This window comes from Gallus gallus, chromosome 13 (assembly GCF_016699485.2).
Source record: "Gallus gallus isolate bGalGal1 chromosome 13, bGalGal1.mat.broiler.GRCg7b, whole genome shotgun sequence".
Lineage (NCBI taxonomy): Eukaryota > Metazoa > Chordata > Aves > Galliformes > Phasianidae > Gallus > Gallus gallus.
Genome location: NC_052544.1, coordinates 9,961,443 through 9,982,214, shown reverse-complemented (window position 1 = coordinate 9,982,214; position 20,772 = coordinate 9,961,443). Strand labels below are relative to the sequence as shown.

General features: G+C 61.7%; 2 protein-coding genes and 1 non-coding gene across 3 annotated transcripts; 2 read left to right on the top strand and 1 right to left on the bottom strand.

The window, feature by feature from the left end:
* Positions 1-458: 458 nt before the first annotated feature.
* On the top strand, positions 459-9,016 carry CDHR2 (cadherin related family member 2). The gene is made up of 33 exons (XM_015293880.4): positions 459-536; positions 822-897; positions 1,290-1,347; positions 1,558-1,623; positions 1,704-1,843; positions 1,949-2,002; positions 2,137-2,226; positions 2,608-2,697; positions 2,775-2,897; positions 2,983-3,126; positions 3,200-3,275; positions 3,382-3,488; positions 3,562-3,786; positions 3,863-4,018; positions 4,173-4,340; positions 4,487-4,548; positions 4,633-4,873; positions 4,956-5,192; positions 5,343-5,412; positions 5,495-6,109; positions 6,370-6,441; positions 6,691-6,740; positions 6,823-6,974; positions 7,186-7,288; positions 7,366-7,454; positions 7,534-7,608; positions 7,694-7,771; positions 7,849-7,909; positions 8,014-8,138; positions 8,213-8,323; positions 8,415-8,492; positions 8,582-8,642; positions 8,795-9,016. The coding sequence occupies exons 1-33, from the start codon at positions 484-486 to the stop codon at positions 8,912-8,914; spliced, it is 4,026 nt and encodes a 1,341-aa protein (XP_015149366.3). The 5' UTR covers positions 459-483; the 3' UTR covers positions 8,915-9,016.
* MIR7460 (microRNA 7460) lies at positions 1,881-1,941 on the top strand. The gene has a single exon (NR_105628.1). It is a non-coding gene; the product is annotated as a microRNA 7460 (primary transcript).
* Positions 9,017-9,181: 165 nt separating the features above from the next.
* Positions 9,182-12,682, bottom strand: GPRIN1 (G protein regulated inducer of neurite outgrowth 1). The gene is made up of 3 exons (XM_015293829.4): positions 12,455-12,682; positions 11,646-11,739; positions 9,182-11,495 (listed from the first exon to the last, which is right to left on the bottom strand). The coding sequence occupies exons 1-3, from the start codon at positions 12,680-12,682 to the stop codon at positions 10,306-10,308; spliced, it is 1,512 nt and encodes a 503-aa protein (XP_015149315.3). The 3' UTR covers positions 9,182-10,305.
* Between the last annotated feature and the right edge of the window lie 8,090 nt (positions 12,683-20,772).

Genomic DNA, 20,772 nt, shown 5'->3' with positions numbered 1-20,772 from the left:
GCCCCAGGCCAACCCTTGGAAGGTTTGGGAGTGTCCCGGGGCAGTCCAGGAGGTTTTGCAGTGGGATGTCCTGCACCAGCCCTGAGGGACTCCGGGGGATCTGAGGGCAGAGCAACCATCCAGCACTAGGGGCTATCCTGGAACAGCCCTCGTGAGTTTCATCCCAGTCTTGGCCCTTGGCATGGGGTGGAGCAGGGCCTTGCAGCAGGCTGGGCATCCTGGGGTGTGCAGAGCTGTGCGGGCACCCAGACCCCTCAGATCCTCCCCGGTGCATTGGGGTGAAGAGGGCCAGGCAGGAGGTCCTGCAGAGAGAGCCAGGACGGGCTGTGTCTGTGCCCCCCCACACTCACATCCCAGGCCTCTTCCGCATGAGCAGAGCCACACAATCCACCCTTGTCCCCAGTGGGGACGAAGTAGGTCAGGGAGGCAGAGCTGAGCCTTCTGCCCCCCCCGGCCCCAAGGGAGGGAACCTCACAGCAGGGGATGCACAGGGCCCCATTGGCAGCTGCGTTGGGTCGGTGCCCACCTGTGTCCTGGTGAGACCTCGCTGCCCCCAGCCCAGGGAATGCCAGGCAGTTCCTCAGCCCCTCCCCAGTCCCCCGGGTTTGGGGTCTCCCTGCAGCCCCACAAGCAGAGTCCTCAGGGTGTGGGTTGGGATGAGTCATGGGGATGGCCCCCAGCATGGGGGGCTGGAGCTGATGAGCAGTCACTGGGCTGAGCCAGAACTGGGTGTTGAGAAACAGGGAGGAGAATGGGGAAAGGGGAAAGCAATTTCTCACCCCTTAATTGCAGTTAATCATTGATGAACTTGGTTACTTCAGGAGTCAAAGTTCTGCAGTGCTGCCAGGGTGCAAGCGCAGCGGAGCTGCCGGCAGCATCCCGGCGAGGTGGCTGCAGGTAAGGGATCCCAGCACAGCCCCAGTCCCCCCTTGGGCACCGCAGTCTGGGCTTGGGGTGGGGGAATGTCTGTTGGAGGGGGTGAGCTGTGGGGCTGCCTATAGACTGTGATATAAGAGGGGGGGGTGCTGTGGGGTGTCACAGCTCACTCTGGGGCTTTCCTGTGGGGCTCGTGGTGGTCTGGAGTGATGAGGCCTCCAGTCGTGCTCAGGAGCAGGTCCTGGGGTCCCCAGATGCTCCTGGGGTCACCAGAACCTAAAGACCAACCCCGTCTCCCCACTGTGTCCCCACGGGACCTATTCCCCTGGGCAGCGCAGTCCCATCCCAGGCTCTCCCAGTGGGCACAGTGGGGTTCTCGGGACATGCCCCAGTTTCTCTTCTGTGTTCCGCAGACTCTGAGCAGGATGGCATGGCACCCGCTGCTGCTGCTCCCCTTCCTCCTGGCAGCAGGTGAGGACTTTGCTTGGCGCAGGCCTGGGTTGCGGGGAAGCATCAGAGACGCTTTCAGCTCCATCTCATTTCCCTGGGGGCAGCCATGACCCCCAGAAGTGGCACTGTGGGCTGGGCGGTGGGGATGGCACCACAGGGGAGGGTGAGGAGTGGGAGATGTGGGGTGAGGAGTGGGAGATCCCCTGCACTCAGCTCACTCTCTCCCTGCAGCTTCGGGCAACACAGCTCCCATCTTCAACATGACCATCGTGTATGTGGCCGAGGATCTGCAGATAGGTGAGGGGCGGCTGCAGGGAAGCAGCTGGGGATGGGGGGAGAGTCTGGGGCTGATGCTGCCCTTATCCCTTTTTCCCCAGGCGAGTTTGCTTTCCAGCTGATGGCCTATGACATAGATGGGGACACAATCACCTACAGCATCTCTGGGTCAGATTCCTTCTACTTTACTGCTAATGCACAGACAGGTGTGGTGACACTGAGGAACCTGCTGGACCGCGAGGTGAGGGCAGAGACTGACTGATGGGGCCATGGGGATGGATGGCAGAGCCCTCAGACTGAGGCCGAGCTCTGTGTGCCCTGACTGAGCTCTGCTTTCTCTCCCCAGTCCCAGGCCAGGCTCACCATCCTCGTCACAGTGTCTGACGGGATCAATGAAGCGGTGAGTGGTGGGAACAGGGATTGCAGTGGGGTCTCAGCGGGGTCTCGGCAGGGCTGACTGTGATGCTCAGTGGGGTTTTGCCCAGGGGGCAGTGCTGGCCAGCTCCTTGTCCCTCATCCAAGCTCTCCCCATAGGTCTCCAGGCGCCTCCCCATCATCGTGGAGGACCGTAACGACAACGCACCAGTCTTCCAGAACCTGCCCTATGAAACCTCTGTCCTCGAGGTACCTTCGTGGGACCTGGCGGCCCTGTGGGAGGGTGGTTCCCATGGCATGGGTGTGCCTGGCAGTAATAATGTGTGGTGACAGCATGCAGTGACGTTGTGCCTGGGCGTGTGGTTGCAGTGTGTGGTGATGGTATTCCTGGCAGACACATCAGTGCCAGTGGGGCTGGTGTGTGCTGGGACTCTGCCCTCACCAGGGAGTGCCCATGGAGCTGCTCAGCCAGGGACAGGGCAAAGCTGGCTCAGGGTGCAGACAGGAAGTGGGACTGCAACCCCTGCTCATGGGGAGACCTGAGCCCCAGATGGGGTTGGGAGGGGCCGGGCTCAGCACCCTAACCCTGCTGCCCCATGCAATGCCACCACTGCCTCTCTGCGCACCCAGAACACGACAGTGGGCAGCGTCATCTACACCGTGTTTGCCAACGACTCTGACACTGGGACTGCTGCCAGAGTCAGCTATAGCATCCAGGAGGTAAGCACCGCAGCTCTGTCTGGTGGGGACTCCCCATGGGCCAGGTCTGGTGACGTGTGGCAGTGTTCCCTGCCCAGGTGATCCCAGACACCACAAAGAACCACCGGCTCTTCTACATCCTGTCCAGTGGGAGCGTGGTGCTGAACAACTCGCTGGACTACACCATGAACACCTTCTTCCAGCTGAAGATCCTTGCCCAGGTAGGGGACATCTCGCCCAGGTGGGGTCAGTGGGTGTCGAGTGGTGGGGAAGGGCGATATGGGACTAATGGGTGCTGTGCCCCAGGATGGTGGAGGGCTGCTGCGCAACGAGACGGTCATCCAGAGCAGCACCACCTACCTGTCCATCACTGTCATCGATGTGCCCAACCTGGACCCGCGGTTCCTCAACGAGCCCTACTCCGGCTCTGTGCCCGAGGACTGCCCAGTGGTGAGCAGCCTGACCCACTGCCGTGGGGCTGGAGGTGTCCTCGGGCTGTGCCCTGATGGCTGTGTCCCCACAGGGCACTACAGTGCTGACCGTCACGGCCATGGACAGAGACACAGGAGTGAACGATAAGATCTCCTACAGCTTCACCAGTGAGCAAGGGGGCACAGAGTGGGGTGGGCACCCAGGGGATTGCATCTGGGCTCCAGCAGCCAACAGCTCTCCCCATGACTGAACCTGGCCCCTGTTGTCCTCTAGATGCCAGTGTCCCCTTTGCCATCAACGACACAACGGGCACCATCACTGTCAGCCAGGTGCTGGACCGCGAGCAGCTGCCGAGCGAGGAGGTGCTGCTGGAGGTCCTGGTGAGTGGACATCATGAGACCCCCGTTCTTTTACTCGCCCTGCATGGCCTGACCCACTCCTCTGCCCACACAGGCGCGTGAGAGCAACCTGGACATCTACGGCAACGTGGCCCAGGCCAGCACGCTGGTGACAGTGTTGGTGACTGACGTCAATGACAACAAGCCTCAGTTCTACCAGTGCTCCTCCAACTGCAACTTCATCCACACCCAGAGCAACTTCACGGGGAGCATCATCGAGCACTCCTCCTCCAAAGTGCCTGTGTCCAACCTCAGCATTGTCGCACGTGACCCAGACAAGGTGAGAGCCCGTCCCTGGGGCTGTGCTGCTGTCCCACCGCTCCACCACCCTCATCCCATGTCCATCTCCCCAACAGGGCACCAATGGCACTTTTGAGCTGTACCTGCAGGGCACGAGTGCCAGCGCCTTCACTGTCTCCCCCACGAGAATCGTGGGCACAGGGGAGGTGCAGATCCTCGTGCAAAACCCGTCAGCTGTGGATTATGAGATAACCCATGTCATGGTGGTGCAGGTGGGTCCCTCCTCCCCACGTGCCTGGGGACACAACCCTTCCCCTGCAAGGACAAGAGCAGAGAACAGCTTGTTTGGTTCAGAGGAGCTGGGCCAGATGTGACAGTTCTTTCTACTTGGGGACCCATGTGAGACACTGTCACTTCACCCCACAGCTCATTGCTAATGACACGGGGAACCCCACAGACTGTTGCTCCACAGCCACCGTGACCATTGACCTCATCGACACCAATGACCACATCCCCGAGTTCCCACAGAGCACCTACAACCTGAGGGTGATGGAGAACAGCCCCGATGGCACCATCATTGCCACCAACATTACGGTCAGGGCAGAGCACAGCTCATGTCCCCTGGGCAGTCACACCGGTGTGACCCTTGGGGCCACTTTTTGGGGTGCTCAGTGCCCACACCCAGTGCCTCACCTTCATCAATGAAGCAGGCTCTCCTGATGCTTCCTGCTCTCTTTTAGGCTTACGATCCAGATAGCGGTGCTAGTGGCCAAATCACCTACCAGCTGCTCCCAGAGAGCATGTATGTGGGGCAAAGCTGCTGGGGGGCTGTGGGTGCCACCTGCCCTGGGCTGGAGCCCCAGTAATGGGTTTGTGTGTGCTGCAGCCAGGAAATCTTCATGGTGAATGCCACGAGCGGGGCAGTGCTGGTGAGGAATGGGTCTCTTCTGGACCGGGAGATGCGCCCTGTGTACTACGCCAACCTGCAAGCCAAGGATGGGGGTAACATGATGGGCACCACGCTGCTGGAGATCACCGTGCTGGATAAGAATGACAATGAGCCCATCATCATTGGCTCCTACTTCATCTCCGTGGAAGAGGGGCAGAACGTCAGCACACAGATCAGGGTGGGCACCACGAGCAGTGGAGTCAGGGTTTGTCCTGGGCTGCAAACAACCCCATTCCATCCCCCTGCTGCTCGCTTTCTAGGCCATCGACAATGATGAGGAAGGCACTCCCAACAGTGAGCTGGGCTTCAAAATCGTGCCAGGGCTGTACAGCAACAACTTCACCATCAGCCAGACCACCGGAGAGTTGCACAACATTGAGCCGCTGGACCGTGAGGCCGTGGATGATGAGGCGGGGCAGATGGTGGTGACAGTGGAGGTGTACGACCATGGGGTGCCACAGCTCAGCACGATGGTGAACGTCACCATCACTGTGGCGGTGAGCACTGGGCACAGCCAGGCCAGATGCAGAGGTGGCACCGTGTCCCCGTGTGCCACAGTTGGAGCAGGGAGCGGGCGTCCGTGCTCCTGTTCCCTGCTCCGTGCCAGACCCCTATCTCCAGTATGGTGACACTATCATCTCCTGCAGGATGTGAATGACAACACGCCCGTGTTCCTCCAACAGTCCTATGAGTTCTCCATCTTCGAAAGCTCTGACGGTATGAGGAGGGTGGCCAGGCTGTGGGACAAACAGCACCTGGGGTCAGACAGACGGACACTGAGAGTCTGCCTCCCCTGCAGGGTCCTTCGTGGGGGACGTCATGGCCACAGATGCTGACCGGACGGAGATCAACTCCCGCATCTCCTTCCAGCTGGAGAAGAGCACTGGCTCCAGCACCTTCTTGATCAGCTCGTCCCGCCTGGGGCCGGGCAACTACAGCGGGCGGCTCTCCCTCAACCCCGGCGTATCCGTGGACTATGAGGCCATGCAGGAAAAGTTGTTCTCCTTGGTGGTGCTGGCGGAGAACACGGCTGCAGACAATGCAGGGAACATCGCCAACGTCTCGGTGCTGGTCAACATCCTCGATGTCAACGATGAGCCACCCACCATCGTGCCATCCTCACTGGAGGGTGTGAGCGTGCGCGAGAATGGCACGCAGCAGGATCTGGTTCACACCGTGTTTGCCTCTGACCGGGACACCAACCACTCGCTGGTCTTCGAGGAGCTGTCAGTTGCCTGCTATAAGGGTGGCAGCAGTGCTGGGGAGGTGTGCTGGGACTGGTTTGTTCTGCTGCCCAATGGCTCGGTGCTGGCCAACAGCTTCGACATTGACTACGAGCTGTGTGACGTGGTCCAGCTGACCATGCGGGTTGAAGACCTCTACACCCAGAAAGGCAACCAATACAGCCAGAACGGTACAGGCAGAACCTGCACCCTGTGTCCACCATGAGCAGGGCAGGGAGGAAGATGGGACCCGGAGCTCCTGCTTCCCCAGAGGAGCGCCTCTTTGGGATGGAGGGAGGCTGTCCCCAGCTCTTTGGTCCCTTTGGGTTGGTGGGAAGGCGTCCCCAGTCCTTTGGTCTCTGCCACAGGGATCTGGGCCTTCTGGGGGAATGTGGGTCCCAGAGGACACAGAGCAGGGCTGACCAGTGCTCTGTGTTTGTGGCTTTGGCAGAAACCCTGCAGATCCGGATCATAGACATTAACGACAACGCGCCGGTCTTCCTGCCCGTCTCTGGGACCTTTGGTGAGCAGAAGGGCTTAGGATACAGCATCCATGAGCTGCTCTTTGCTACGTGGCTCTGCCCAGCTCCCCAGGCAGCAGAGGGCTGTGAGCAGTGTAGTGTCTGGGCTGGGACAACCCACTGCTCCCCATGAAGAGCTGGGGAAGAGCTCAGGGCTGCACCTGCGCTCCTGAGCCATGGGGCATGCAGGGCATGGGGTCTGCAGCACATTTAGCTGCAAAGCACCACAGCTGCACTGTCTGTCCCTACAGTCGTCGTCCCCGAAATCTCTCCTGTGGACCTGCAAGTGGCTACTGTGAAGGTGAGGAGCTGTGCACGCTTCTGGGGAGCTGGGCTCACCCATCCCTGCCCACCCATGCTGCTGACACACTTTGTCCCTGCAGGCCACGGACGCCGACTCGGGGCTGGAAGGAACCGTCTTTTTCAACATCATCAGCGTGGTGCTCGTGCAGGAAGATGGGGTGAAGCGGCCCTTTGAGAACCTCTTCAAGGTGGTGACCTCGGCTGACCAGGACAGCTACATCGGGAGCATCCAGTAATGCCATGGGGCCGGGCTGGGCTGGGGGTTGCGTGGTGTGGGCTGAGCCCAGCTCGGCTCCTCTGCCACGTGGCAGGGGCACAGGCAAGGGATGGAGGGAGGGCGTCCCCAGCTCCTCGGTCCCCATCACAGGGACCTGAGTGTGCTGGGAGGATGGGGCTCTCGGAAGACACAGCCCCATGGGATGCTGATGTTCCCATCCCCTCAGGGTGGCCAGCAACCTGGACAGCTCGCTGAAGGGGCAGTACCAGGTGACTGTAGAGGCTCGGGACAGCGCGGCACCGCAGCAGGCGACACAGACCACTCTCATTGTGAGTGTCACCCCATCCCCTCTCTGGGGATGCCCCACGCTCTGCTGAGCCCCTCTCACTCTGCTGTCCCCACACAGATCTTCACAGTGGACCAGAGCTATCGCATTCACCTCCAGTTTGTGACAACAGTGGACGAAGTGCAGAGCAATTTGGAAAGCATCAGATTGTATGGGGGCCTGGCAGGGGCTGGGGCTGCAGGTCCTGCTGCCCCCCATACACATACCTCACCCATATCCCCATTGCAGGGCCCTGACCAGCGCCACTAAGGCAGGGGTCTATGTGGCAGCCATCCGGAGCTATGATGACAGCCGTGCCACTCAGTGAGCAGGGGTGCGGCGATGGCATTGGCCATGGGGAGGGCACCATGCCCCACAGCCCACTCACCCCCTCCTCCTGTCCCTGCAGGGTGAAAGCCAAGTCGGTGATGGAGGTGTACTTCGTCTACAGCAATGGCACAGCACTGGACGTCAACCAGCTGAGCCTGTGTGTGCTGGGGAGGGAGCTGTGTGACAGCACTGCTGCTCACCCCATTGCTCATCCTGCTTCTCTTCCCTTGGCAGGTTCATCCATAGCGACCCACTGGTCCTGGCCAACCTAATGAACCTGGGCCTGGCCGTCATTGTGAGTGGGGATGGGCAAGGGGTGCAGGGACAAGGCACCAGCCCCATGCGGTTCCTTGGGGATCCCCGTGCCTACACAGTACCCTCAGCCCCACCGTGTGCTAGGGCCCCGCTGAGGTGACAGAGCCCAGCAAGGAGAAGGAGATGATCGGCGTCATCGCGGGGCTGGCAGCGTTCCTGGTCCTCTTCATCCTCATCGCGATCCTGGCCTTGGTGCTGACCATCAGGAGGTACCGTGCACCCACCCCGTGTCCCCACATCCCCCTTGTCCCCACATCCCCGCTCACCATCCCCATCCCCGCAGCTACAAGAGGAAGCTGAGTGCGATGAAGGCTCTCAAGGCGGCCACAACGCTGAGCCCGGCTGTGGTGCAGGGAGCGGGCATCCCCGGCACCAACAAGTACAACGCTGAGAGGTGAGCACAGGCTCCCTGTGCCTGTCCCCATGTTGCTCCCACATGGCTGACCCTAGGGGACCATCACTCATTGCCACCCACCCCTGGCTAGGGCCAACCCCATGCTGAACCTCTCGCTGGACCCATCCCATGACCTGGGCTTCCATGAAGAAACCAGTTCTCTGGCCAGGTGAGTTCTACAGGCAGCCCCAAAGGCCACAGGGCTGCTACCCTGTGTCCCCATGCTACCACCACCCCTTAACCCTTCCCTTTCCGCAGCATCAATTCCCTGGATGAAAACAAGGTGGATTCGCCCAAGGAGGACAACTTCAAGGCCAAGGTAGGAGGCAGGGCATCCCGCTCCCCTCCGCCCAGCCCCATTCTGCTGTGGCGCACAGACTGCTGGACCCTCGCGTCCCTTTCTCTCCATCCCAGCTCTGGGGGTGGATGGGGTGTCCCTATCCCCACCCCCCTGACTGTGCTTTCTCACAGCGAGGGAGCCCACATCCCACAGACTCCACCGAGGACGAAGTGCTGGCAGCCGCCCTGAACATGAAGGAGCCCCCCAAAATGGCCTACATCAACACTGCCTTCAACACCACCGACCTGTGAGCAGCATACGGGGCGCAGAGGGGCCGGAGCGGGACTCGGGCAGCTGCTCTGGCGATGTCGTGTTCAATCCCAGCAATAAACCCATCTCACGTGGTGACAGTGCCCCATGGCCACCAACCCCTCGGCGCTGGACCCAGGGGGTCCCCTCTCCTGGAAGGAGGCGGTGGGTTGAGGTCAGGCTGGAGGGCTTCGGTGTCACCGCAGGGCTGTGTGCCACCCCGCCGTCTGTCACCCCACATATCCCCACCGAGAGGTGCTGGCAGCGCTGCGCAGAGCTTTCTGCAATGTTTTATTACCCAACACCCAAACTGACAAGTGTAGTTCTCCCACCCCTTTCCTCCCCCCACCCCCAAAAAAAAACAAACAAAGAGGAAAACAAAGAAAGTTGGGGATGAAGCCATAGTGCCGGAGGGGACTGGCAGGCCAGGGGATCCTGAGCACCCCGATTTTTGCAGCCTCCGGCAGCTCAGGTGCTCCTGGGGCCTGGGCAGTGGGTCAGGATGGTGGGGGGGGGGCAAGATGTGGGGCACAAGTTTGGCACTGACACTGAGGTGCTGCTGGCAGAGGGTTGCTCACCCCCCCAGCACACCGACTTTGCTCCTGGTGCTGCCCAGCAGGGCGAGGATAGAGGGACAGTGTTTTGAAAGAGCTGCAGCCCTGCAGGCTGCTGGGGAGGAGGTGGCCGACGGCTGAAAGTCTCTCTTAAAAAGCTCCAAAAATGCAAACACGGTTCAAGAAAAGCCCCCCCCCCCCCTCCCTCCCGCCCCTGCAAAATCCCAGCGGTAAAAAGTGGCAGCACTTTGCAGCTGGCGCGGCCCCACGGGGAGCAGCGAGCAAGGCTGGGGGACCCACAGAGGGACAGCCTGGGGGCTCTGCGTGCTGCTCACAGCAGCACGGCTGGGAGGCAGCACGGCTCCTTCCCCACCACCGGGACAAGGATGTTCCCCACGCTTTAACTGCAGCCAGGGAGGGCTGGGGACCACGGGGACAACCTCCCCAAATGCCTCCAGCTGCAGTGACGGGGACAAGCAGCTGATGGCCCCGAGCAGACGTGCTCCAGCCCCACAGCCCCTCCGCTGGGCACGGCAGTGGGACGCGATGCCGGTGTGGCAAGAACAGGAGCGGGGTGGGCAGCCAGGGGCTGTCGTCACTGCTGCCGCCCACGAGCCCAGCTCTAAGCCACGGCCAGGCCCCCGCCCCTCGCACAGAGAGGTGGCACCCATCTCGTGTCCCAGGGCTGGGGGGACCCCAGCAGAGGAGACGCCCCGTCCCCACCTGCAGCACTCCATCACCACCCGCCTGGAGCGCTGCATGCTGGCAGCGGGCGTCTCGGGACGCAGGGCAGGGACACTCCCCCGCGGCCCCTCCGTCCCACTGGGGTGGGCAGTAGCTCACTCCACGGCGGGGCCGGCGCGGGAGCAGCACCGCGGCCGCCGGACGTTTTGCAGCAGAGCCCGGAAGACGCTGGGCTGCCTCTTGGGCTCGCCTTTGCGGGGAGCCCCTTTGACGGAGCTGGCGCGGGTGCTCTGCGGGGTGGCCACTGCCTGCCGCCCGTGCTCCTCGATCTGCTTCTCCAGGTGCTTCTGGATGGCCATGCCCAGCACCTCCACCTCCATGGAGGCCCCGTACACCTCCCACGTCATCCCCTTCTCGTCCCAGCTCACCTCCCGGATGGGCTCCGGAGCCTCCTCCGCCACCCCCTTCACGTGCACCTCGGGGTACGAGGCCTGCGGGGACTTGGCCACTGGCGTCATGGGCCCGGTAGCCACCGAGCGCGTCTCCACAGGCATGGACACCTGCATCTCCGCGTCCTTCTTGGAGGGCTCCGGGCGCGGGGCAGAGCCCAGCTCTCTCTTGGGGAAGGTGAAGGCGGCAGCTCCACCCGGAGGGCTCATGGGGCTCAGTGCCACCGACACCAGGGATGCACGGCTGTCCACTTGTGTCCCCGTGTCCTGCACGCCGGCATCCTGCGGGGGTGTCACCTCGAATGAGTACGACCCGCAGAGCAGCTTGGCAGTCCGGGGCTGCTGGGTGCTCTCGGTGCTCCTGTCAGCTCTGCCCTGCTCCCCAACTCCCTGGGACTGCTCGGGGTTCTCGGTGCCCCCTGTGCCAGGCTGCTCCTGGCTTGGCATTGGGGAGGGCAGCTCAGCTCCCGCCGACGGCTCCAGGAATGCCACGTGCTTGGCCGGAGCCGGCACGCTGCCCACGTCCTTGTTGGGTGCCTTGAGGCAGGGCTCAGGCAGGGGGGGCACGGGGGTGGCCTTCTCCTTCTGGGTGCCCCCTGGCTCCGTAGGACCGCAGGCAGGGGCAGTGCCACCGGGTGCCCCGCAGCTCCCCGGTCCTGTTGGCACCGGCACCTTCTCCACAGTGCCCAAGGCCTCGGGCTCGGACACGCAGCAGGTCCTCATGGCACGGCCGTCCGCGGTGCAGCCAGAGCTGGGCAAGCGCTCACCCACTGGCGGGCAGCCCGAGGAGCTGGAACCGGGCTCACAGGCGTCCTCGGCCTCTCGGCTCAGCAGCTGCAGGGCCTCAGGCTCCCTAGTGCTGCCCATGCCCGGGAAAGTCTTCTCCCATGCTAGTCCTGCAAGAGAGGCGACAGGGTGGTAAGCTGGGCATCGTCAGTCACCAACTGCTTCTTGCCATGCCACAGGTGACAACAAGTCTGGCTGCGCCCAGAGTGCCCCAGCACAGCACCCACCTCAGCAAGGGAAGGACGGTGTCAGCCACCTACCACAAAAACTGCCGTTCCCTGGTGTGACCGAGCCACGTGTGGGATTCAGGAGCTGCTCTGGCTGCCGGGGCCACGGGGCCGTGGCCTGGAGACCCTGCAGATGGAGAACAGTTGGAGGGCAACCTGTGGTGTCCAGCAGAGCCCCGGGGAAGCTCAGCACAGAGCGCCCATCAGGGCCATGCACGAAGGTACCCAGCCCAGGGCAACCACTGGCCTGCGGGCAGCAGTGAGCGGAGGGGCCAGAGGCTGCACAGCACACTGGGGGCTCTGCCAGGCAGGGCAGGGGGTGCCAGCTGGGCACCGTGCACACTTGCCCTGCACAGAGCACCCACTCCCGCGCGAGGCCACGTGGCACGGGGGACACAAGCCGGTGTCACACAAGCGGCTCCAAACGATTCCCGGCCCCCCGCGCCTTTCTCCCCACGGAGCTCCGCAGTGCCACCCGTGACACCTCCCCGCGGGGCCACGCGGCTGCCGGCCGCCCCGAACCCATCCTGAGAGCATCCTGCCCGGGGCACACGCGTGTGCACGCAGAGAGACACCAACACGCGCGTACGCACCCGCAGGCACACGCACACACGCACTCCCGCCTGCAGGCACAGGCACGTAGCCGCCGGCACATGGCTCCGGGCACACACACTCGTGGACACGCGTGGGCACGCCCCGGCCGAGCCGCGAACAAAGCCGCCCTCGCCGCAGCCCCAAAGGATGGGAGACGGCGGCCGCTCCCGTCCCGGTGATACCGCCCCGGGGGCTCCGGGAAGGAGCGGAGGAGCCCCGCCACGTGCGCGCCCCGGGGCCGCGATTACCTGCGGCGGCGGCGGCGGCTCCGGCGCGATCGCGTCCCGCTCCGCTCCGCTCCGGCGCGGTGGCGGTGGCGGAGCATGCGTGGGGCGGCGGCGGCGGCGGGGGCGGTACCGTGCCCCAGGCCGCTCCCCCCGCAGCGGCACCCCCGGTCCGCGCCCCGCACCGGCACCGCCCGCTGCGGTGTTGGGGGCCCGGTTGTCGGGGGGGGGGGAGGGGGAATTTGGCATCATCGCCCCGGCGCCGTCCCCAGCCCGGGGACCCCACCGCCCGGGGACCTCACCCCCATCCCCATCTCCCGGTCGTGAGATCCTCTCCCCGAGAGACCCCCAACACAGCCTCCGGGTGCGGGTATGGCTCTTGTCCCGCACAGGCACCCAGCGCCCCCGGGACGTGCTACACCGGGGTACGGGGGGGCACGTGGCCGGCGGCCCCTCGGCCCTTGGCACGAGCCCCGTGGTGCCGTCCCTTGGGTGGGGGTGACAGCGACACGGAGCCCGTCCCCCTCCTACCTGGTGACGGAGATGTCCGCTTCCTCGCCGGGCATCACCGCGGGGCCACCGGCGCTGCCCCGCTGCCCGCTGCACCCCGCGGCTGCCAGCCCGAGGGACGGGGACGTGCTGGTCCCCCTCTGCCGCCGCGGAGGGGACGAGGAGGGCTCCTGCTCAGCCCTCGCCCGGGGGGAGGATGGGGAGGGGAGAACGTCCCCGTCTCCCTCCCGGCAGTGCTGCCTCTGCTCCCGGGCTCAGGCTTTGTCTAACTCCTTCCCACGCACTCCCGCTCGCGCTGCGGGGGGGAAGGCGGCCCGCGAGCATCGCCTCGGGGCTCACAGCCCCCCCCCCGAGGCCCCGCCTGCCCCCCAGCAACCCTGCAGGGCAAGCACCCCTCTGCCGCTGGGATGTCGTGCTGGCAGATGGCACTGCCCCACACATGGGGACACGCGGTGAGTCCCCCGCATGTCGCCATGCAATGGGGTGGCAGAGGCACCATCACCTCATGTGGAGCCCCAGTCAGCACGAGTCCACCTCGGTGGTCCCTCCATGGCAGTGGAGACTGAGGGAGGAACAGACACCACGGTGCACCCCGCAGCCGTGTGCCAGTCTGGCCACCTCCCATCCATCCCAGCACCCCTGGGTGCCACCGGGACCTCTTCAGAGAGGGTGGTGCAACAGGTCTCTGCAGCAGATGGGGCTGTGAGTCTGGGGCCAGGAGGGTTAACGTTAACCCTGAGATAGGGCTCCTCTGCCTCGAGGTTAACATTAAGCCCCCCCCCCCCCCCCCCCCAGCCCTATAGATCTATAGGGTGATGAGGTGTCGGCGCCAGCACGGTGGGAGCTGGCACACCTGGTTGCCTGGAGACAGGGGAGGTTGGCGGTGGAAATGCTCCTTCCAGTAAACAGCGAGGCTGGAACAAAACCCCGAATGCTAAAAATAGGGAGGAAGAATATCAAAATAAAGAGCGCAGCCTTGCAACCCCGGGGCACCCCCACACCACCGCCAGGCACCCCGCCAAGCCAGGGTGGCACACGCGTGAGCAGTGACACACGTGGGCGAGCGGTGCTGCAGAGCACAGACCCCGCTCCCGGACCCCCGAGCACACAGCACCTCGTGTCGGCTGTTGCACCGCAACCGCTTTGTCACACGCGATGCAAAAGCAGCACTCACGGCTGCCAGGCGTTTGCACGGCCACGAGCTGTCACACCAGCGGGCTGTGCCCCGTGCCCCGTGCCGGTCCCAGCTCTGTGCTCACTGTCCCATTTCCCCCCTTGCAGCAGGACCAAGGTGAGGTGCACCCTGCCTGGTGCAGCTATGGGTTTACATCCCACGTAGCTGTGAGTTTACACCGCACGCTGTCACACAGGGGATTAGGGGGTCAAGAGGGGCACAGCGTGATGAGAGACACCACGGGTAGACTCAGGTCCTGGCAGAGGAGGGGACCGTGTCTATCCCCATCCCTCTATCCCCCTGCCCAGGACTTTGCCGTAGGGCTGCCGGCTCGCACCCTACCTGCCCTTTCTCTGCACTCTGCTCTCCCCTCACCCATCAGCATCTCCTACCCCCATGAGATGATGATAAGGGGGGGACATGCAGCTCCTCCCCTCCCTGCAGCCAGCCTTCCTCCCTGGCCAGCTGCCTCCTCCTCCTCCTCTCCCCACCCGGGCACCTCCAGGCTGGCAGGATAACAATAGCGAGGAGGATGAGTAAGATGGTCCCCATTGCCTTGGCAACACACTCCCGCGCTCCCAGCTCGCAAGGAAGCCAGGCAGCTGCCTGAAAAGCACATCCTCCCCGCGGGGAGGGGGCTGTGGGCGCAGGTAGCATGGCAGCCCCCTCCCTGTGCGACGTGGCCCTGCCTCCCACGCACACGGGCAGCGACACGTGAATGCAACAGCGTGCCCACACCACCTGGCCTGCATCTGAACTGATGGAGGTGCCTCCGGTACCGGGCCCTGGGGCTCGCAGGCAGGACCCGGAGCACAGCTGGAGAGCTGCAGGTACCTGCACGGGGCCAGCAGGAGGTCTGGAAGTGCGTCCCCGCATGGCTCCCTCCCCACGCGCTGCCCCAGCCATGTGGCTCTGCAGCCCCCGCTCCTGGCCACGCCCCCAAGTTGCCCCACCCTGTTTGGCTCCGCCCACCACGCCCCCACCACTCCACGCCCCTCCTCCCACCATAGACCCCGCCCCCTTTCCCCAGCCGCAACCAATCAGGAAAGCCTTTCAGCCACTTTGCGCAGCGCCCTCCGGTGGCCATCCTGCCACGGCTCAGCCAATCAGAGAGCTGCTTGTTCCGGCGCAGTCCTCAGCGGGTGCAGCCGCCATGTTGAGTTCCGTGGGGCAATGGAGGGGCTGGGGCAAAACCAGTGCTGGTTTTGCCGCTCTCCCCCTCAGCCCCCTGCAGCTGTCAGCGTGTGGCCTTCCCTACATCCCTCTGCCTCCTTACCCTAAGCACCCCGTGCTCCCTGAGGGCCTATCACACCCTAACCCTGCCCTGCAGCGGTACAACTGCTCAGAGCCCGAGGGGGCTCAGCCCCATCCCTCAGCAGGCGCTGTGCTGTGCTGTGCTGTGCTGTCAGAGCTCCCCACAGCAGCCCTGTGCCCACCGGGACGGCTGCTTGTTAGGAAATCGCTGTCTGGAGGAACGAGCCCAGCTGAATGATGTCTGATCGCCTATTGTGACGAGACGCTGCCGCTTCAGGAGACTCAAAGCCTCTCCTCCACCTCCTCCGTGCCGTTGGTGGCAGGACGGCAGGCACTCTGCCTTTCTTCTCTCTCTTTTCCCAGGGGTTCGTTTCAGCAGTTCAATCGGTGTCGGTGAAGTAAAAGGCCCGGCTGCATTAATGCCACACAAATGTGCCGTAGCGCACATAGAAGTACAAAAGGAATGCCGAGCACGCGGTGACTTTGGCACGGGATGGGGCTGTGGTACAGTGAGTCAGAAAAGCTCGTTAGGAGCTTTGAAAAACCAGGAGGGCCCCAGGAGTGCAGGATGTTCCTTTGGGCACAGCTGTGCGACGGCAAGGCTTGCAGAATGCAGCACCGGGCTGCGGGACGCTCGCGTTCAGCAGGGAGCGGCAGGCACTGTGCTTCTCACATGCAGGCTCTGGGTTGTCATGGATCCAGCTCTGCCTGCTGGTGGCTGACAGGCTCAGCGCCCGCATCCTGCCCCAGCTCCGGATCTGCTCCACGCGGGTCGCGCGGCGTCAGGAGGGAGCTGTGTGTGGCAGGGAACATCGGACCGCCTCATCGGGTCTCCTCCAGGTGTTCCTTTTGGGGGTGCCGTGGGGGATGTGGAGACTGATCCCGGGAAACGCTCCGTGAGTTCACCCCCTCCTTCCCCTGCTGGCGGCCCATAACTCATGCTCCATTTGCACAGCCCTTCCTCTCTGTGTGTCGCAGTGATGCACTCTGACAGGCGGGGGGAAGATGCTTGTGGTGAGTAACACTCACCCAGCCACTGTGAAAAGCAGCTCGGGGTGGGGGAGAGGGGTGGCGAACTCTGATTTATGGTTCAGTGCATGCGGGCAGACACATGCTGAAAGAGATGCTCCCGTGCCTCATGCTGTGCTGGGGGAAGGTGCAAATCAGAGATGGGCTGAGAGGGGAGGGGGCAGAGGGACCAGGAGATCACACATCTCTTTGTTGATACAGCGAGGGCTCTCAGCTGCTGTGAATTAACTCCCTGCAGGCAGCAGGGTGTGCTGCGTACAGGCAGGGAAGGGCTCTATAGCTCGAGGCCTGTAGTCACAACTGTGTTTTAGTGTTATTGCACTAAAAGGAACGAGAGCTGGAGAAAACAATGAGGCATTTTACTGCAGAGATGGACAAAAAGGGACGTATAGGTGAGAGTGGTTGTGTCCCCATCGTGTAAGAAGTGTGTGGTTTGCAGGCAGGGGGCAGACAGCAGCTGCCTGGCTGGGCAGGACACAGGGACCACTGCTCAGGCACTGCCTATCAGCACTGGTCACTGCCCTGCTCCTCTGCTGTCACTTCACCGCTTTTCTCTACCTCAGTTGTGAATCTGGAGCAGGGAGGGCCTCCTGCAGCACCAAGCACAACGAGAGCTGGCTCAGGCTGTGCTGTAGGTGCTGTTGGTCAGAGTCTGGCCTGGCTACTGTCCTTGATTCCTGCTGGCACTCGCAGTTGCAAGGAGGAAGGAAGGTTTCTCCAACCTTCAGGTGTGATAGAGAGCTCAGCAGGTGCCAGTCATGAGGCAATAAATCTTTACATTCTCTTGTTTTCTTGAAAGTTGGGAAAAGACGTGGCAAAGACCCTGCAAAAACCAAGGATGCTAATGGCTGATTGAAGCTGGGAGCATCCTGAGTTATGGGCAGCACCAGGTTTTGGATGCACACTCTTTAGTGTGCCCAAGAACACGGCCAGCCTGTGGAAACCATCTGGCTGGACACACGCCGTGGGTTGGAGCAAAGTAGTCGAATTGCAAAGGCAGGAACTGATAGATTTTCCACCTCCACAGGGCCTGGGACGGATGTGCTGGTCCCTGATGTCAGTACCAGGGAATGGAAGATGTCCTGTGTAGCTGACACCTACACCCATATGCTGGGGTAGCAGGTAAACTCCAACACTGCTGGTTTGGAGCTCAGGACGCTGTGAGTGCTAGGAGGGTTTGTGCACAGGGACCCTTGCCAGTGAGTTGCCCTAGTTTAACTGAGGCTTAGGGCTAGGAGAGGGAAGCTGAGGCTTGGGAAACACACTTGTTAACTAAGGGTGCTTATCTAGAGGATTTGGACCAGGGGACACCTTAACTTTTGCTCTTCCCTAACCAGCCTCACAGGATGCCCAGGCCTGTGTAAGTGAGAAGTCCATCAGCCAGGGAGGGGTCCATGGCTGACATTCCACCACTGGGTGCAGGATGCTGCATGGCATCAAGAACAACGTCACCAACATGCTCGATGTGGACTGCAACGGCCCGAGCCCTTGCTTGCCTGGCGAGACCTTTGTGCTGCGGGTAAGCATGCAGCCCAGCTCTGAAAGAAAACACTTCCTTGGCATCTTTCTAACACTGCTTCATGTGAGAACTTGCAGCCTCAGCTCCTGCAGCTGAGAGCTGAGAGCAGCTGAGAGCTGCAGCGCTGCAGTGCTGCCTAACATCGTCCTGAATCTCTCCTCACCCTGGGAGGCCAGGCCTTTAGCTACCCTCCTGCAAGGGGATCCATACCACGGAGAGCTGACCCACGCTGGTGGTTGCACTTCGAGGTTGTCCTCTACCATCCTCTCTCCTTTCAGAAGCACACTCTCTGTTGTTAGTGTCCCACAAGGAGATGTCCCATACCTGCTGTGCACATGCAGGGGTCTCAATACCAGGTCTCCAGCGCTGGCCCATCCCCTGTTTGCACAACAGACGTTCCTACAAATGAAACCTCTGTGAGGTTTTGAGCAGAGGAACTTGCAGTAGCAGCTGGCACTCCCGTGAGCAATGTTTGAGATATGCTGCACACAGGGGTTCAGGGGTGCAGCACTGTTCACACTGCGCAGACATTTCCAACGTTTCTCTGCAGCCATCCAGTATAAAACAGTCATAAAATGGAAGCTGTGACTGACACTGGTGTGTGCATTAGCAGAGAGCAGGTGGTAGGATGCTGAGCTCTGCCGGACTGGGTGGAGAGAGCTGGCACCTCCACACCACATTACCCACTGCAAAGACCCTGACTGTGGGTGCAGCCCCCATCTATTGGGGTGCCCAGGCAGGCACTACCTGAAGGCAGCTGGCTGGGAGCTCAGAGGGCCAGCCCTGCTTCCTCCCCTCTGCTTTCAGGAAGGGCCTTCCCTCCCCTGCAGCCAAGGCTTGCTGACAGCTGCGGGGAAGTGCTTCCCCCTGCTGCAACTCTAGCAGCTGCTGCTCTCTGCCAGCCACTGCTGCCCTAACGCTTGCGGTTCACCACCCGTACTGCCTGCAGCTTGGCCGACTGCGTATCCCGCTGAGCTCACTGCTCTTTGGAGGTGGAAAAAAACAGAGGCACAAAGCTAAAGTCTCATCTGAGTCCAGCACCAGGAGCTGGCAGCGGGGTGCTTTCCTCTGAACGCTCACCCCTCATCACAGCTCCCTGCTGTGGGGAAGGAGGCTTTGGACTGAGACTGCTGCTCACCATCCTGCCTTTCTCATTCCTGCCCTTCCCCTACATCCCCCTGATGGCTGATGTGGCAGAGGTTGAGAAAGATGGAGTCCTTGGCTACTTGTGTGTAACATTCTGCTCGTTTGGAGGTTTTTGTGCCTTAGGAAACAGCACTGCTTTTAAGAGCTGCAGCAAGCTAGCAAGCGCTTTGGGGCAGAAAGTACAAAATCATCTGTTCCCATAATAAGAACCATGCTACCACTATGGCCCTCATTCATGCTGGCGCTCCAGCACCCGTCAATGTGAGGTGCTGGAGGGCTGCTCAGATTGTGCCTAGGTGCTGCACAATGGGCTGATTCTCACTGCATCTGTTTCCTTTTGAGATCAGCTCTCAGAAGCTGAACAGCGTGCCGTGCTTGGAACATCACATCCAGGAGCACTGGAGGTGATGAAAGCAGGCTGAGCTGGAAGCCCCTGTCCCACAGGGTCTGCTTTTCACAATCCTGTAACTCGCCAAGGCAGCCTCTGTCCTGACAGCTCCTATTCTGCACTGAGCCAGTGCATTCACCAGGGGCTGATAGATCAGGGTTCCTACTTCCATTTCACAGTTTAAGTTCTTGGGGAGGGATCTGTCATCAGAGGGTCAGTTTTCAGTGTTTGCCCCCACGACTTCCCTCTCCCCAGAGCCCTGCCTGCTCCCTGTTGCTGCAGGGCTTTGGCAATGTGGGGGTGCACACATCGTACCCGCGCCACTTTGGAGCCTGCTGTATCTGTGCTGAGAAGACAGATAGGTTCAGCCACTTACAACCACACTGGGATCAGCCCTAAGGAGCTAGAAGACTGTGAGAAGGTGAGTTGAGCCCAGCCTGTTTTCTCAGCACAGGGTGGTGGTTGGTACAAGCAAAGGTACAGACTGCCCGTGCCACGTGCTCACAGCAGGGCCAGTGTCACCTGGAGACCCGCACCACAGTGTGCAAGTGACATCAGCCCAGCTATAGCTTCACTCTGTGCACTCCACAACCAGGGAGGTATCTCATCACTGCACTGACAACTCACTCACTGTGCCAGAGGGACAGAAAGTGAGGCAGAGGTGGCAGGTCACGTAACTGAGGGGAAGAGGAAAGCCCAAGCCTTTCCCTTTGCTGACAGGAGCAAGGATCACTGAGTGACCTTGGCTGGCTCTTCTGGCATCCTCAGTCTTTCTTTTACCAGATCCTCTCCTTTGGGCAGAGAATGTGATATCCTTGGAGGTACTGGGAGTCACTGTGTTGACTGACACTGAAAATCAGAGGCTGCAGATAAGAGTGAGCAAAGCAGGGAACCGCTACAGAAACAAGCTTCCACCCTTTGCTGGGAGCTCTAGGGAACTTAAGGGACAGGGCATGCTGGAACCTGGGACTCTGACACAGCCAAGGCCTTTTGCAGCCTGAGCCATTAATCAGCCTGTGCAAAATGTGAGGGCTGAGCATCTGCTGCCCCCCAGCAGCTCTGGTGAGGAGGCAAGCACTCAGACCATTGCCCCTAGGGGTGACCTGATGGGAGGATAATGGCAGCAGGGAACGAGCCTGTCCCTGGTTTCTCCTTTCATTTCTTCTGTTCTTGTCTGCTCTGCTTGAGCTCTCTGATCATTGTCGAAGCAGCCAACAGCCCCACTACACAAGAAGCACATGGCATATTCCTGTGAAGAGATGTACTTGTCATCCAATATGTCCATCCCCAAACACACGGGGAGGTGGCAGGCTCATGGCTCT